General features: G+C 47.8%; 2 protein-coding genes across 6 annotated transcripts in view; one reads left to right on the forward strand and one right to left on the reverse strand.

Annotated features, from left to right (window-relative positions):
* The window catches only part of PTPRE (protein tyrosine phosphatase receptor type E), a 112,516-nt gene extending 98,827 nt beyond the window's left edge, over positions 1 to 13,689 (forward strand). For 3 of the 5 annotated variants that reach the window (XM_023730056.1, XM_023730059.1, XM_023730060.1), the window contains 4 exons: positions 852 to 977; positions 1,938 to 2,104; positions 4,869 to 5,004; positions 9,032 to 10,433. In XM_023730056.1, coding sequence (XP_023585824.1) covers positions 852 to 977; positions 1,938 to 2,104; positions 4,869 to 5,004; positions 9,032 to 9,106 — 504 coding nt within the window. In that variant the 3' untranslated portion in view covers positions 9,107 to 10,433. Of the gene's footprint in view, positions 1 to 851; positions 978 to 1,937; positions 2,105 to 4,868; positions 5,005 to 9,031; positions 10,434 to 12,079 lie in introns of those variants that run through there. The other 2 variants (XM_023730058.1, XM_023730057.1) reach the window with 2 other exon arrangements.
* Positions 13,690 to 14,202: 513 nt separating this feature from the next.
* The window catches only part of MKI67 (marker of proliferation Ki-67), a 36,856-nt gene continuing 34,996 nt past the window's right edge, over positions 14,203 to 16,062 (reverse strand). The window contains exon 15 of the mRNA XM_023729886.1: positions 14,203 to 14,337. Within this exon, the coding sequence (XP_023585654.1) occupies positions 14,203 to 14,337 (135 nt within the window). The remainder of the gene's footprint in view (positions 14,338 to 16,062) is intronic.

A 16,062-nucleotide genomic window follows, 5' to 3' on the forward strand; every position in this document is an offset into this window, starting at 1 on the left:
TCCTTGGAAACCCTATGGGGCAGTTCTACTCTGTCCTGTAGGGTCGCTATGAGTCGGAATCAACTTGATGGCAATGGGTTTGGGTTTTTTTTTTTTTTTACATACTCTTGGTACTAATCCTTGGTCAATTTGATAGACTGCAAACATCTCATCCCAGGCTATGGCCTGTCTTTCACTCCTATAGTGATGCCTTTTGATGGAGAGAAGTTCGTGTTCACATAGTCTGGTATTTCCATCTTTTATGTCATCCTCAGCTCTTCTTACATCTTGTTTAGCAAGTTCTTCTGTACCCCAAGGTGAAGGCCTTCTGAGGATGAGCTTGGTTTTGGACCTTAAGTCTTAACCCACGTGGGTTGATTTTTATTCAGGGACAAGCTCACTACCCCTGGTACTGCAGTGGGCACTGCCCACCTCCAGGAGGCTTGGGGACCTTCAGAGCGGCCCCAGTAGTGTGTGAGTTACAGGTCCACTTCATTTTCCCCATACAGAAAACCAGTCACAGAAAACCAGTCTTTCCAGCTCCATGGGTTGAACAGTCTGTCCTTTTGGACATGAAACTCTGCATGCATCAAAGTTCCGTATACACGCGCATGTTAATTTCTGTCCTTTCTTATATGAAACCTTGCATGCATCGAAGTTCTGTATACACACGCATGTCAATTTCTGGACTCTTGATTCTGTCCCCTTGGTCAACAGGCGTGAATAGGCCTTCATATTTGTACCCAGATGTTATTTTCTTGGTCACATGAAATACGTTCAATGGTTTCAGAGCAGTTCTGCATCATAGAGTCAAAGTTGCTAACCGCACATTATTTTACTACCGGACTTAAAATTGTAATTTTGCCTCCAAGGAAAAATGCTACCAGTACTGGCCAGCAGAGGGCTCCGTTACCCACGGAGAAATAACCATCGAGCTCAAGAGCGACACCCTGTCTGAGGCCATCAGCATGAGAGACTTCCTGGTCACCTCCAGCCAGGTAGTGTTGCCAGAGCTCTTTCCACTCTTGCAGATGGGGCCAGCTGCACCTGTCACAGGGCTCTGCCAGGCCTTGTACAGAACGTGGCCCCAAGCCTGCCGTGCCCCTCCTCCTTTCCCTGAGTCCCACTTCATCACGAGAGGTCGGTGTTTTCATGGGGAGCCACGTTGCCAAGTGGCAGATCCCCATAAGGTAGTGGAAGGACCCCCATGGTCACCTGGTCCTTGCTGCAGTGGTGGGGCAGAGGGGCCACTCTGAGAGGCACCCCGCTGGGCTTCCTGCCCCCAGTGCCCGCTGGGAGAAATGCAGTCAGCCAGGAATGGGATACAGGGGGAAGGAAGCACAGGGACCCCGCCAGCACCCTCCAGGCAGCCTTCTCAGATCCCCAGCATCCACCTTTCCCTCCGGTCCTGAGCGTGGCCGGCATCACGGTGCTGACTTGGGAAGGAATAGAAGCTCTCCAGGTAAACACTGAGGAAAATGACCCTATGGGTCCTGGCCTTGTCTCAGCTCTAGAAGGTCCGTACAGCAAAGCCCAGCACCCAGGCCTGTTCTCCCCATGCCAATAGCAGAGCCGTCCAGTGCTGCTGGCTCAGTGACCGTTCAGCCCAAGCCTCTGACGATAATAGGGGACCTGGCTCCCCAAGAACAAGCAGCTGCCCCTTCTCTAGAGCAACACTGCTGGATCCCATAGACAGGCAGGGCCTCTGCTCTCCTGGTCCCCCCTACCCATAGATGGGCAGGCAGGGCCTCTGCTGTCCTGGTCCCCACCCCCGTAGACAGACAGGCACTTTGCTGTCCTGGTCCCCATTCAGGAGGAGGCCAGCAAACTGGGAGTGCAGGGTCAGGGTGAGCGGGTGGGCACAGCTGAAGCCAGCCAGGGGCCTTGGGACAGGGGGTGGGTCACATCCCGAGTCCAGGAGGGCGGTAGGTGGGGCTGACACACCTGTCCACCTGCAGCCACTGAGTCGGCAGGAGGACCAGAGCCGCGTGGTGCGCCAGTTCCACTTCCACGGCTGGCCCGAGGTGGGGATCCCCGCAGAGGGCAAGGGCATGATCGACCTCATCGCGGCCGTGCAGAAGCAGCAGCAGCAGACGGGCAACCACCCCATCACCGTGCACTGCAGGTGAGGCCCCCAGCCCAGTACCCCCATAGGTGAGGCCCCTGCCCCCCATCACTGTGCACCACAGGTGAGGTCCCTGGCCCAGTCTCCCCAACAGGTGAGGTCCTCGGCCCTACTCCCATACCAACCCCACAGGTGAGGCCCCCGGCCCTACTCCCACACCACCCCCACAGGTGAGGTCCCCGGCCCTACTCCCACACCACCCCATAGGTGAGGCCCCCGGCCCTACTCCCACACCACCCCATAGGTGAGGCCCCCGGCCCTACTCCCACACCACCCCATAGGTGAGGCCCCCGGCCCTACTCCCACACCACCCCATAGGTGAGGCCCCCGGCCCTACTCCCACACCACCCCATAGGTGAGGCCCCCGGCCCTACTCCCACACCACCCCATAGGTGAGGTCCCCGGCCCTACTCCCACACCACCCCCACAGGTGAGGCCCCCGGCCCTACTCCCACACCACCCCATAGGTGAGGACCCTGACCCCCATCACCATACACTGCAGGTGAGGCCCCCCGCCCAGTCCCCCCACAGATGAGGCCCCTCACACCCCTCCCCATCCCCTATAGAGCTCCCCCTTGTGCAGGCAGAGTTGGCCTTCGTGCCCGACTGAATTGCGGCCACAGGCAGGGCCTTTGGTGTTTTTATTTTTGTTTTGTCTTTTCTCCTCTTCGTATCTAAGTGATGTCATACAGCGTTTGTCCTTTCGTGACTGGCTTATTTTGCTCAGCATAATGTCTTCAAGCTCCATCCGTACTGTAGCGTGTATCAGGACTTTCACGTCTCCTGCGGGCTGAGTAGTATTCCGCTGGACGAATGTGCCATGGTTTGTTTATCCGTCATCCATCTGTTGATGGGCATTTAGCTCGTTTCCACCTTTCAGCTATTACAAACAGTGCCGCAGCGGACAGGGGTGTACTTGCCTCTTTTCGAGTCTCTGCTTCCAAGACTTTTGGGTATACACCCAGGAGTGGAATTGCCGGGTCGTAGGGTATAGGGTCGCTATGAGTTGGAATCGACTCCACGGCAGCGGGTTTGGGTGTTTTTGGTTTTATGGTGGTTCTAATTTTAGTTTTTTGAGGAACCACCACATTGTTTCCCACAACAGCTGTACCAGTTTGCATTCCCACTGGCAAGAGATAAGGGTTCCAATTGGTGTTTTTACTCTTGAGTGGTGCTACTTTGCTCTAAGATTTTCTGTGAAGGTCATTTGCCCCCACTCGCGCCCACCCTACCTGTGTAGCCAGCAGAGCCGGATTTGGGGGTTTTGGACTCTTTCCTCGTTTGGGACCCGCCGGGTGCACTCCTAGCCCAGCCAGCAGGTGGCGCACACGCACCGGTCTTCGGTCCCTGCTAGGTGCCCTTCTGACCTCTTTTAGAACAAATTCTAAGTGAGCTCCTTCTTGCTCTGCTTCCACAAACTCCGCCCAAGAGTTTAGCTTGCCGGGGACACTGGAGGTACAAGGTGCACGAGATTTGCGCCCAGTCCCCAGGGCGTCCGACCTGTCCAAGGCAACTTGGGGCAGGTCAGCGCAGCAGGACAGAAGCCTTAGGGCCAGAGGCCGAGCAAGGGTGCAGGGCAGCCTTGGATGCAGAGGGCGCGTGCCTGCAGGAGGCCGGCCAACCCCTCCTCCCGGAGCTCGCTGGGACTCCCCAGGAGGGCCTGGGCTCTGATCTTGTGGGGCTTTTCCAGTTTGAGGAAAACAATCATCTCAAACGGAGCTGACCCCATTGACTGCAGGAGTGTCATCTGTCCCACTTTCCCTGGCAATCACACTGTCTTAACATCCCCTAAACCCTGCCTTTTGGCACCACCCGTTTCAGCAGGGCGCCCCTAGCACAGCAACCCCAGCTGGTGCGAGCATTACCCCTCCCGAGACCTGTACCAAGGAGCCTTAGTGACGCAGTGGTTAAACACTGAGCTGCTAACCGAAAGGTTAGCGGTTGGGACCCACCCAGCGGCTCCGCAGTACAAAGATCTGGCAATCTGCTTCTGTAAAGATTACAGCCTAGGAAACCCTATGGAGAAGTTCTGCTCTGTCACATGGGGTCACTATGAGTCGGAGTCGACTCCACAGCACACAAGACGTGTACCGGGAGCGCTTGCGTTTCTAACAAGTTCCTAGGGATGCTGATGCCATTGGTCCAGGAACCCCACTTTGAGAACCACTGGACTGCACAAGGGAGAATGACCACACAGTAGCTTAAAACACTTGCACCTGGTCCCGATCCCGTTCATGAAATATCCATCCGCTGTTAATAAGGGGCCCCGATTCCGTTCATGAAATAGCCATCCGCTGTTAATTAGGGGCCCCGATTCCGTTCATGAAATATCCATCCGCTGTTAATCAGGCGCCCCAATTCCGTTCATGAAATATCCATCCGCTGTTAATTAGGAGTCCTGGGGGCGCAGTGGGTAAGAGCTCGGCTGCTAACCAAAAGGTCAGCAGTCCAAATTTACCAGGCGCCCCTTGGAAACCCTATGGGGCAGTTCTACTCAGTCCTATAAGGTTACTATGAGTCGGAATTGACTCAGCGGCAACGTGTTTTGGGGTTTTCGTGTTTTTTTGGTTTACGGTTAATTAGTGGTTTAGGAACTTTATGTTGGCTTCATCTTGTTCAGAGGCCAGGCCACACATAAACGGTCATGAAGACCTACCCAGTTTTTGGTGACCGTTGCCTCCATAGCGATGCGTAGGGGTGGGCAGCCGCTTCTCAGGGCCATCTCCAAGCTGGGTTATCTGCAAGAAGCGCTTTCTCCCCACAGTGCCGGAGCTGGGCGAACGGGTACCTTCATTGCACTCAGCAACATTCTGGAACGAGTCAAAGCCGAGGGGCTCTTAGATGTGTTTCAAGCTGTGAAGAGTTTACGACTTCAGAGGCCACATATGGTGCAAACCCTGGTAAGAAACTGAACGACGAGGCTGTTTCCAGAAGAGCCGAGAATTGTTTTATGTTGTATTTGATGTACGTTTCATTAAAGGAACTCCAGAACATGGAGAGGGCAGAGGTAAAGCTCCCAAGGAAGAGAGCTACTGGGAACTTTGTACACGAAAGCTTTGCAGACCTCCTTCCTTCCGCGGGTCTCTGGCTCGGGTCTGCTCTCAGGGCAGGAGGAAGGACAAAGGGCTTGTGTCTGACTTTTGATTACTAAGACCCTGGAATGAGGCACTGCTGATAGCAGCTTCCGAGTCCAAGTGCACTATCGTACCGGATCCCGGTGTGCGCTTAAAAGCATAGTGTTAGAACGTGCAGAAGCAGCACTAGCATTTAAAATCCCGGGACTCATCATGTTCTGTGTTACACCGCTCCATTTGGACTGTTTTCCTTGGCTGGTCTCAATCTCAGGATACACTCCAGGGGCTTAAAGAACCCATGTAGAGCACCATTATCCTACACATTCTTTCACTGTGTGCTGGAAACCTGCACTCTTTTCGGGTTTTTGGAAGAAATACCTTCTCACCAAACTCGGTAATGGCTTCTTCTAAACCAGCAGGTGCACTTCCATGTTCCCCAAAGCTTCCTGTTTTAGGATACGTCCTCCTTACCTGCTTCGTCCTCCATGCTGACACTGCACAGAAAGGTGGGAGAGCCCTCCACCCACCTCCCATCTCAGCACGACAACCAGAGGACCCCCTGAGCCGAGGGCTGGCTTGCCTCCCAGGGGCTGGGAAGCCTGCTTGGCCTAGTGGGGTTCCCAGCCCTGGCTGCACTTACTCCCCGGGGAGGGTTCACGTCCAGTTGTCCAGGCTGCGCCTTAAACCACCAACAAAAAGACAGTTGCCATCGAGTCGACTTTGTCTCATGGTGACCTCATGGCTGGAAGTGAGAACTCCTAAAGTCTGCTCTTGGCTCTCCCAAAAGCTTCCCGTGTGATCTCAGCACCAAAGTTTCCGGTGTGCCTTATCTTACTCTGGGTGGAGCAAGTGGTTAAGCACTGAACCACTAACTGAAGGGTTGGCAGTTCAGACCCAACCAGAGGCACCTCAGAAGTAAGGTCTGGTGATCTGTTTCTGAAAGGTCACAGCCTTGAAAACACTACGGAGCAGTTCTACTTCACAACACACAGGGTCACCATGAGTCAGAATCAACGCGACAGCAACTAATGACAACAAGCCTCTGCCGAGGCTGCCGCAGTTCAAATACCAGGTGCATGACTTGGGGGATCAGCTTCTTCTCTGTGCAGCCCCGAAAGTCTACCAGGCCTTCGCCTTCAGTCAAAGAAAGCCCACTGTACACAGTGGCGTCACTGAGGGATGCGGGGGTGTGGACTGCACCAGGTGACACCCACCGTCAGAGGAGGTGACACCAAAAATGACTGTCTATAAAATTTTTGTGCAGTGTTTCAGCAGAAATTTATTTTTCATAAAAATATCCCTGTAGTTAGTTACAACAACAAAAACATTTTTCATAAGCCCAGGTTGTTGTTGTTAGGTGCTGTTGAGTCAGTTCCGACTCACAGCGACCCCGTGTACAACAGAAGGAAACACTGCCCAGACCTGCGCCATCCTCACAACTGTTGTTATGCTTGAGCCCATTGTTGCAGCCACTGTGTCGATCCATGTCACTGAGGGTCTTCCTATTTTCTGATGACCCTCTACTTTACCAAGCATGATGTCCTTCTCCAGGGACTGATCCCTCCTGATGACATGTCCAAAGTATGTGAGACAAAGTCTCGTCATCCTTGCTTCTAAGGACCATTCTGGTTGTACTTCTAAGACAGATTTGCTCATTCTTTTGGCAGTCCATGGTATGTTTAATATTCTCCACCAATACTTGTAAGCCCAGCTTATATGTATCAATATACCTACAAGGCTAAAACTCTTTACTGATTTACTTTCTGAACCTTCTAACTCGCTCCAGTCAGAGCTGCCATTATTACCCAATTACAATGACACTTGGAATCACGTGGTTTTGTCTGCACACGCTACAAGCACGTGCTGTTGTTTTCATTGATGCTGGTGTTTTTACAGTTGCTGATTTTGTCAAATTTTCTGATGTTTTAGCTATAATATTGTGGTAATTAGTATTTGTGAACCTATATCAACAAGATGGATTGACACAGTGGCTCCAACAATGGGCTCAAGCATAACAACGATTGTGAGGACGGCCCAGGACCGGGCAGCGTTTCGTTCTGTCGTACACGGGGTCGCTATGAGTCGGAACCAACTCAACAGCACCTACCAACAACATAAATAAAGTAGTAATTAAAGGAAAAGGAGGAGTAAAGTCAAAAAAGGCTTCCGCTCAGTTAGTAATAATATTGTAACTAAGTGTTGTAATTCAACGTAGAAAGGCTTTACAAAACAGTTTTGTTCTAGTATTCATATAATCAGAAATATTACATTTAAACAATTTACAACTATATCACATATTATTCTATGATTAAAATTGATAATAAACATTACTAAGCATTCTGTATGGTCTGGAACAGGAGGTCCATGGGGGGAGAGGGGTGACACCAGGAGTTACCACACTGGGTGATGTCAACCCTAGTGACACCACTGATTGTACATATCAAAATTTTCAAGTTTTTCTATGTTGCATCCATTAAAATGCCAAATAGGACTGCCATCACCACCAAGCTCCATCCCTGCTTGGTCAGACTGAGACTGTGAAAGGGCCGGGTGGGCAGTATTTGGCATCTTTCAACCGGAACACCTTTAGATGCTTGTTCAATGTGTATTTAGAGAAGAGGTTGAACCCTATGTGTTGGAAAAGCAGAGTGGGAGGGTGCTGGGGCTTCCGATTCCCCAGCCTGCACTGCGGGCCCCACACTCACATGTCCTACTGGACCAACTACCAGAGTCTGCAATTAACCTGACCCTTTTACCTGACAGACAGGCTAGCTGCCTTCTGTTGTAACTCAAACCTTTGTCGTCCTTCCCCTGCCCACCGACTTTATACCCACAGAGTTTTGGAGCCCTGGTGGCTCAGTGATTAAAGCGATCGACTACTAACCCAAAGGTTGGTGGTTCAAAACCACCAGTGGCTCTGTGGGAGAAAGATGTGGCAGTCTGCTTCCGTAGAGATTTGCAGCCTCAGAAACCCTACGGGGTCACTATGGGTCAGAACTGACATGGCAGTGGGTAGTGGGTTTTTTTCTCCTTTTGGTTTTCCAAATACAGTAGGTTCTTCAAGAAAGGTTTGGCAGGTCTCACTTTCTTCATCTCTTTCATTTCTTCCCATAGGCACCGCCCAGCTGGTCCCCATGAGTCCACTAACCCACCCCTGGTCCTACCTACCTCACAGGGTGGCTGGGAGAACCACAGTTAAATAACGCTTGAAAGTGTTTTAATAACGTAATGCCTGGTAAAATGTAAGGCACTATTCTTTTGAATCCTAGTAAAGTTTATATCTCATTTGTAAATTTAGACTTAAAAATAATCTAGATTTTCATTTTACTTAACTTTTATAGATTACTTTTTTGTTACATTATGAAGTTTATCTGACAAAGTTAGTACTCTGATCTTTTTTTCCCCCCCAGTTCAAAACTAGTTGCTTTCCAGTTTAAATATGAATGCTAAAGACATTTCACAAAGCCGTGGTGCAGTGGTTAAGAGCTCGCTGCTAACCAAAAGGTCAGCAGTTTGAATCCACCAACTGCTCCTTGGAAACTCTATGGGGCAGTTCCACTCTGGCCTAGAAGGTTGCTGTAAGTCAGAATGGACTCGACAGCAACGAGTTTTTTGATTTGGGTTCTAAAATGTGCCAAGCTAAGTTGAAACCAAACGCTGACATTTTCTAGGTAGGAAGACAGCTTTGTTTGGACCTTCTCAGGTGCCTGATAACTGATGGAGCTAATGTGCATAAAGGCATACGGTATTTTAATAATTAGACCTTTTATGTCTGTTTTGTTCATGTTTTTCCTAAGTTAATCAAAGATTTTTTTTTAATGTCACTTTAATGCATTCTTTTTTTCTTTTTCAGGAACAGTATGAATTCTGCTACAAAGTGGTACAAGATTTTATTGATATATTTTCTGATTATGCTAATTTCAAATGAAGATTCTGCCTTAAAATATTTTTTAATTTAATGGTCAGTATATTTGTAAAGATCATGTTAATTTATTTCACAGTTGACATTAATATTCTTCCTAATTTCTTTGTACATATTTTGTTAAGCTTTACAGACCACTAGCTAAGCAACCATTAAATTGTAAATACCCTTTTTAAAAATTGGAATCATGTGTTTAGGTCAAATAATATCCCATAAATATATATCTCTGCTAATGTCAGTAAATATTCCCATTTTTTCATTAGATTCATATCATTCAGTTTCACACGTTCGGCACTTTGAAATGTTGGCAATCTTAATGCAAGATTCTATACCCAAAGTTCGTCACTGAGAAAACAGTCGAGGACTCAGAAATCAGCTGAAAATTCAATGTCCTAACACTGATTGTCCAACCCTGAGCAGCAGCATTTTTTCTTTTTGGAGGGGAAGGCAAGCTGTTGGCTGTTTGTGAAGATCCAACATACACAGGGAATTTTCTAAAGCTGCCAGTTTTGGCCCTGGTGATTTATTTTTCCATTTTAAAGATCAAAGAGGACTTTACAGCATGAGTGCAGGTCTAAAAGGCATTAGCGAAGTGTGTGGCTGTACAGTGATATTTAAAATGTACTTATTCAAGGCCGTGTGTGTGCAATCTTAACTAGGTGAGAAGACACCCAAATGCCAGGTGGTCCGGTTTGCCCATGGCCTTGGGGACAGCAAAGCCGCCATCCTGGCTGCCTTCCCCAGCACCACTTGCTGCCCGCCCCTCTGTCTGTGGCCTCAGATAGCCCTCTGAGACTCAAACCCACAGCACCCCTCTGCCGTGCTGTTCTGCCACAGCCACCTCTGCGGTCCTCAGCTATGTCTGTAGGCTCAACCAAAACCGTCTCCCATCCCAAACGTTCGGATAAAGCCGGACGTTTGACACACAGAAGCAAGGAGCTTAGGTTCGGGAAGAAACAATCGGGTGACCACAAGCAATTAGACTGTAAATTTTCTGAGAAGCATTTTGGTATTTAAAAATCTCTTGTAGAAAACTAAGATTGTTTGTAAGGGAAAAACAAAATCTTAAAATCTATTTAGATTTATATAGGTTTTTAATACCCAGCGCACAATATTTAATAAAAGAGAGAGAAATCCTTAATCTAGAAGTTAACTTATTTTTGGATGGAAATACTACTGAGACCTTTGACCCTGGATAGGACTGGACCCACTGCCAGACGCGACTGGCTGATGGGGCAAAAAAGGGGGAAAACGAGTGCCGAAATGTGTAATGTGATAACAGTTACCTTTCTATGACCATTAGGTACCTAGCAGATAAGCACAATACAAAAAAGGAAAAAAATAGAAGACATTTGGTCAAACTTACTAAAAGCATTTAACATGTGCAATTTTTTGGTACATTTTTTGCTTTTCAAGAGCGATAGAAAGGCCTTACTTGACATATTCACTGATGACTGAGTACGCCCTCCTATTGCAGTGTCAGCCCCTCTTCGTTTCTAGTGTGTGCAGATGCACCCCAGGGTAGGTGGTTATCTTACTAACAGTATCACGGGGAGCAAGCTTCTCCCCGCTCCTGCCAAGCCCCACCCGCGGGCGAGAGGAGGCACCCAGCCAAGCACACTTGGTGACGCCAACATCACCACCAGCCACACCCCTGGGCTGCCCTCTGTGATGCACCCCCTAACCCCTCTGAGCCCTGATTATGGGTTCTGATGGAAGGGAAAATGGAGGGTGCTCAGGGAGATGCAGCAGTGGCTGCCATTTGCTTTCACTGTTCAAGTCCCAAACCCAGAAGCCTTTCTTTGACTCAAGGGGAGGAAGGGAAATGCGCTTTCATTCAGTCCACAAGGCCGAGAACCAGAGCCGGCTTGTTCTGATGAAGGTGACGTGACATTAGCCATTTGTTTGCGATTTCAAAGTCAAATCCGAGGGGCATGGATCTTGGTCCACATTTAGGAGCCCTTACCTGGAACCGTTTAGGTCCTTTGATGGACTGACTTGCATCTCTTGTATCAAGAAGTCCCTTTAAGGCAGACCTTCTCAGGAGTGTCCTCAGGAAAGTGTCTCCAGGTGTGTGTTCCCTGCCCCTTGGTCATCCCCAGGTGCCTGCTGCAGGGGTCCTGGCACTCAGTTCCGCCCCCTCCCAAAGGGGAAGCCAGGGTCTGTGGATGCAGAACTTCCTCCCCATCGGAGGCAGCACCTCCCCTTGCAGGGCCAGTATTGCAGCCTTGCAGCCTCTGCCAGAGGAGTCTCTGGGTGGCACAAAGAGTTAAGTGCTGGACTACCAACTGAATGGTTGGCAGTTCGAACTTACCCAGAGGCACCTCGGAAGTAAGGCCTGGAGATCTGCTTTCAAAAGAGCCCAGCCTGGAAAACCCTAGGGAGCGGTTCTACTCTGCACACATGGGGTTGCAACAAACAGCAACGAACAAGAAGCCTCTGGCAAGGCTGCCCCAGTTCAAAGAGCAGGTGCGTAACTCGGGGGCTCAGCTTCTTCTCTGTGCAGCCCAGAAAGTCTACCAGTCTCTGCCCTTCGGTCAAAGAAAGCCCACTGTACATACCAAAACTTTCGAGTTTTTCTATGTTGCATGCGTTAAAATGCCAAATAGCGATTGGAAGATGCCCGTTCCGATCGACCTGCTTACCGGTCACCGTGTGACCTTCCCTACTGTTTGTTTCCACGTGCTCGATGGAGGCGAATGCACACCCATGTTTGAAGAGGTATTTTTATGTGTTTTTAAAAACTTTTTAAAATGAGCCTGACCCCTGCGTTTCAGCATTTGGAGACATGTCCATGTTATATTTTTTTTTAAATGTATGATTACTGATACTTTTTGTTGTTTAACTAAGTTGTGTTTAATTTATGTGCAATCTTTATATGTATGTGTTAGTTTCCGCGCTCATATTTTCTGTTATTACATTTATAAGTTGATCTTGCTCTGATTATCATGCCAGTGAATGTTGCTACGTTCTTTGCAGATGCAAACTGCAAGATCTAATACATTCTGATGCAAGGATAAATCTCTACTTTGACCTTCAGCCTGTGCCTCTTTTTTCAGATCTCTTCATTTCATTTTTGTGCCATCGGTCCTTTTAGACAAGACATTCACTGCGGGGTGAGAACTGATTTATACAGGTACTTTATCTTAGGATTCTTAAAATGTTGCTCAAAATTACCACATGACCCAGCAATTCCACGTTGAGATGTAGACCCAAAAGAATTGAAAGCAGGAACTCAAACAGAAACCTGTACACCGAGGTTCATTAATATCGGCACTACTCACAATTGCCAAAAGGTGGAAACAGCCCAAACGTCCATCAACAGATGACGGATAAACAAAATGTGGTAGATACATACAATGGGATATTATTCAGCCATAAAGAGAAATGAGTTTTCTAAATTATGTTTGATGGTTGAATTAAAATGCTAACACTGTCAGATGTGGTTCTAAATTTATGTAGAGGAAATATTTAAGACAATTATATAAACAGGGGAAGGTAAAGGGATGTAAAAGGAGATAAGGTTTCTACATTTCATTCAAACTGGTAAATGAAGACACCAGTTGGCTGTGCTAAGTTATGTGTATATAATGTAATACCTATAAAAATAAAAATAAAAAACTCATTGCCATCGAGTCGATTCTAACTCATAGCAACCCTATAGGACAGAGCAGAACTGCCCCATAGGGCTTCCAAGGAGCGGCTGGTAGATTCAAACTGCCAACTTTTTGGTTAGCGGCTGAGCCCTTAACCGCTGTGCCACCAGGGCTCCGTAATACCTATAGCAACCACTAAAAAAGCTATACAGAGAGATTATAAATACATAAGAATGAAATTGTAAAAAAATTGTTCAAGTAACCCACAGGAAAGCATGAAACAGACAACAAAGAAAACAAAAAAATAAAATGGGAGACTTAAGCCCTAACATGTCAATAATGACATTAAATGTAAATAGCTTAAATACACCACTTAAAGACAGAGATTGGCAGAGTGGATTAAAAAACAAGACCCAACTACATGCTGTCTTCGAGAAACCCATTTCAAATATAATGTAGACATGTTGAAAATAAAAGGATGGAAAAGATATACCATGAAAACAGCAATCAAGGAAGCAGGAGCGGCTGTATTAAGGAAAACTTCAGAGCAAAGAAAATTACTGCCCTCGCTAATGTCTTAATCCCCATTGCTTTCTCAATCAGAAATACCACGGCCTTAGTGGAGGGCATGGTAAATTTAGATAAAGCAAAAAGCAAACGGTTAAACCCTGGGAAAGGCGCTCAGACTATTTTCAACTCTCATCACTACTGTATTTTAATATTAATAAAGACACTCGGTGTCAGAGCCTGACAGTTAAAAAAAGTGGGAGGGTGACCTGAGTGACAGCGCTTTCTGTGCACTTCACTCCTCATATCCTGGCCCTGGTTCACACGACCTCCTGGGTGGAGCAGATGCCCTTGTACCCTCGTCCACTTTGGCATTTCCCCACCCTCCAGGGCTCACCTGGTATCTTAGTCATCTAGTGCTGCTATAACAGAAATACCAGAAGTGGATGGCTTTAACAAAGACAAATTTATTCTCTCACAGTTTAGGAAGCTAGAAGTCTGAATCCAGGGTGCCAGCTCCAGGGGAAGGCTTTCTGTCTCTGTCAGCTCTGGGGAAAGGTCTTTGTCATCCATCTTCCCCAGTTGAGGAGCTCCTCAGCACAGGGACCCCGGGTCCAAAGGACATGCTATTCTCTTGGCTCTTGTTTCTTGGTGGTATGAGGTCCCCCATGTCTCTCTGCTCCCTTCTTTCTTTTATATCTCAAAAGAGATTGGCTTAAAACACAATCTAATCTTGTAGATTGAGTCCTGCCTCGTTAACATAACTGCCACTAATCCTGCCTAATTAACTTCACAGAGATAGAATTTACAACACATAGGGAAATCACATCAGATGACAAAATGGTGGACAATCACACAATACTGGGAATCATGGCCTAGCCAAATTGATACACATATTTTTGGGGGACACAACTCAATCCATGACACCCAGCCTCCGCCAAAACTAAGCCCTAAAACTGAGCCACTGCTACAGCTGGTCATTGGCAGCCTGACAAGGGTTCACACCTGCTCCTCTTTCCCGACCCTGAAGGTGAACGCCTGTGAGCCAGGTCTTTCCACAGCTCCCTTTTCTAGAAACAGCACCCAGGGAAATGTAAGCCATAGCCCTGAAAATGTCAGGTAGAAGCCGTGCATCTGATCGGGTGGAAATGGCATGGGGTGTGGTGGGGAGGACATGCCTGGGCCCTATCTCCTGCAGAAGCATCAATTCTGACACTGCTGGGCACCTCCTTTCTGGACCCGAATTTCACTAACAGCCCAGCGTGCCCTGTGGAGCCCTGGGGCTTCACCTACCAGGTGGGAGAGGGTGGCCAGAGGCACAGACAGCTCTTCCCACACTCTGGAGGCAACCCCGGCCCTGCCCCCCATCTTCTCACTGAGGTCTCATCTCTGGGTCCTGCCCAGAGGCACACCTGCGGGGAACAGGTGTGCCGAGTTCATCAGGGAACCCAGGCACTCTGCTTGAGGGGGAACCTGTGTGTCAGAGTTCTCCAGGCTTCCGAGTCCAGCAAAGCTGCATTCCATCTGATACTCAAGTGAGCCCACTCCTCTGCCTCGAGCCTTTCCCGTGACCTTGTCTGGGCTGTCTTCATAAATCAGTTGACAAGGTCTTTCAAGCGGGATTCATAAATAAACCAATGCGTCCTTCACAGCTCCCAGGGCAGATGCTGAAGCAGGCTGATAAGCTCATGTGCTCTATCTAGATGCTTACACGGTCTTACTAAATGTGTTGCCATCAAATCGATTCCGACTCATAGCAACCCTATAAGACAGAGTAGAACTGCCCCATAGGGTGTCCAAGGCTGTAATCTTTACGGAAGCAGACTGCCACATCTTTCTCCTGCAGAGCAGCTGGTGGGTTCAAACTGCAGACTAAGCACACTTGAAGGCAGAAAAGTAAAAAAATAGCTTCTATTTACTGAGAATTTTCTATGAACGGATAATACTGACTTGGAAACAAGCGCATAGAAGTTACCAAACCACACGGCCAGTAAATGGGTATTCATTTCTCGTCCCCTGTTCTTAAATGTAAAATAAGACTAGTTGAATGTTTAATATTTTTCTGTCTGTTGTCCCCTCTTTCCAAAAAGTACTAAGTGAAGAATGCAGTGTGTGGGCACGTGCTTTTTAAAAAAGCTCTTGAATGAGCTTTTCTAATCCAACATCTACATCCCTATAAAATGAAGACCATCCTTAGTATGCTCTTGAAATACTGTACTTATGAAGGCGAGAAAATGTGCTAATATATTTCAGCAAGCTTTTGGTTAGAACTGAACCTTAAAGAGTTTTTTCATTAATCAGAATATGCCATTCCCCAGGCATTCTGCTAATTGAAATTTTTCTGAATGTGAGGTTCATAATTAGTACAAAATCTGAAGTGTTAGTAGAACAACTCAATCATAGCAAAAATTTGATTTTACAGCTCCTTGAATTTTGCCTACCTAAAATGACATTTGTGATTCACACTTTCAAACAACGTGCCTCGTTAGAAAATGGGATCCTGTCCCCCTGAAGTACCCTTCCCCCTTCTACTTTGGCATTTTGGCCCAACTCATCGGTCACCTGCCCTGTGAAGCCTCTGATGTTCCACTCCCCTGACCTATTCTATAGTCCTCTCTCAAGCGTAACCTATCACTCTCCGTTTTGATCACGGACAATACTTTTCAGACCTCTATTACAGCAACCAAACTAACAAAAATAACTGCCATTTATTCAACAGACCCTCCTAGATCCATGCATTCCTTCAGCAAATATTGATTTACGTGTCTGGGGAAGCCACACAACTTGTCCAAGGCAAGGTCATGGAAGTTCTATAGTCACACCCAAACTCCCTGCGGGACCAAATTACTGGGCTGAGTG

This window comes from Trichechus manatus, unplaced genomic scaffold (assembly GCF_000243295.1).
Source record: "Trichechus manatus latirostris isolate Lorelei unplaced genomic scaffold, TriManLat1.0 scaffold00031, whole genome shotgun sequence".
Taxonomy (NCBI): domain Eukaryota; kingdom Metazoa; phylum Chordata; class Mammalia; order Sirenia; family Trichechidae; genus Trichechus; species Trichechus manatus.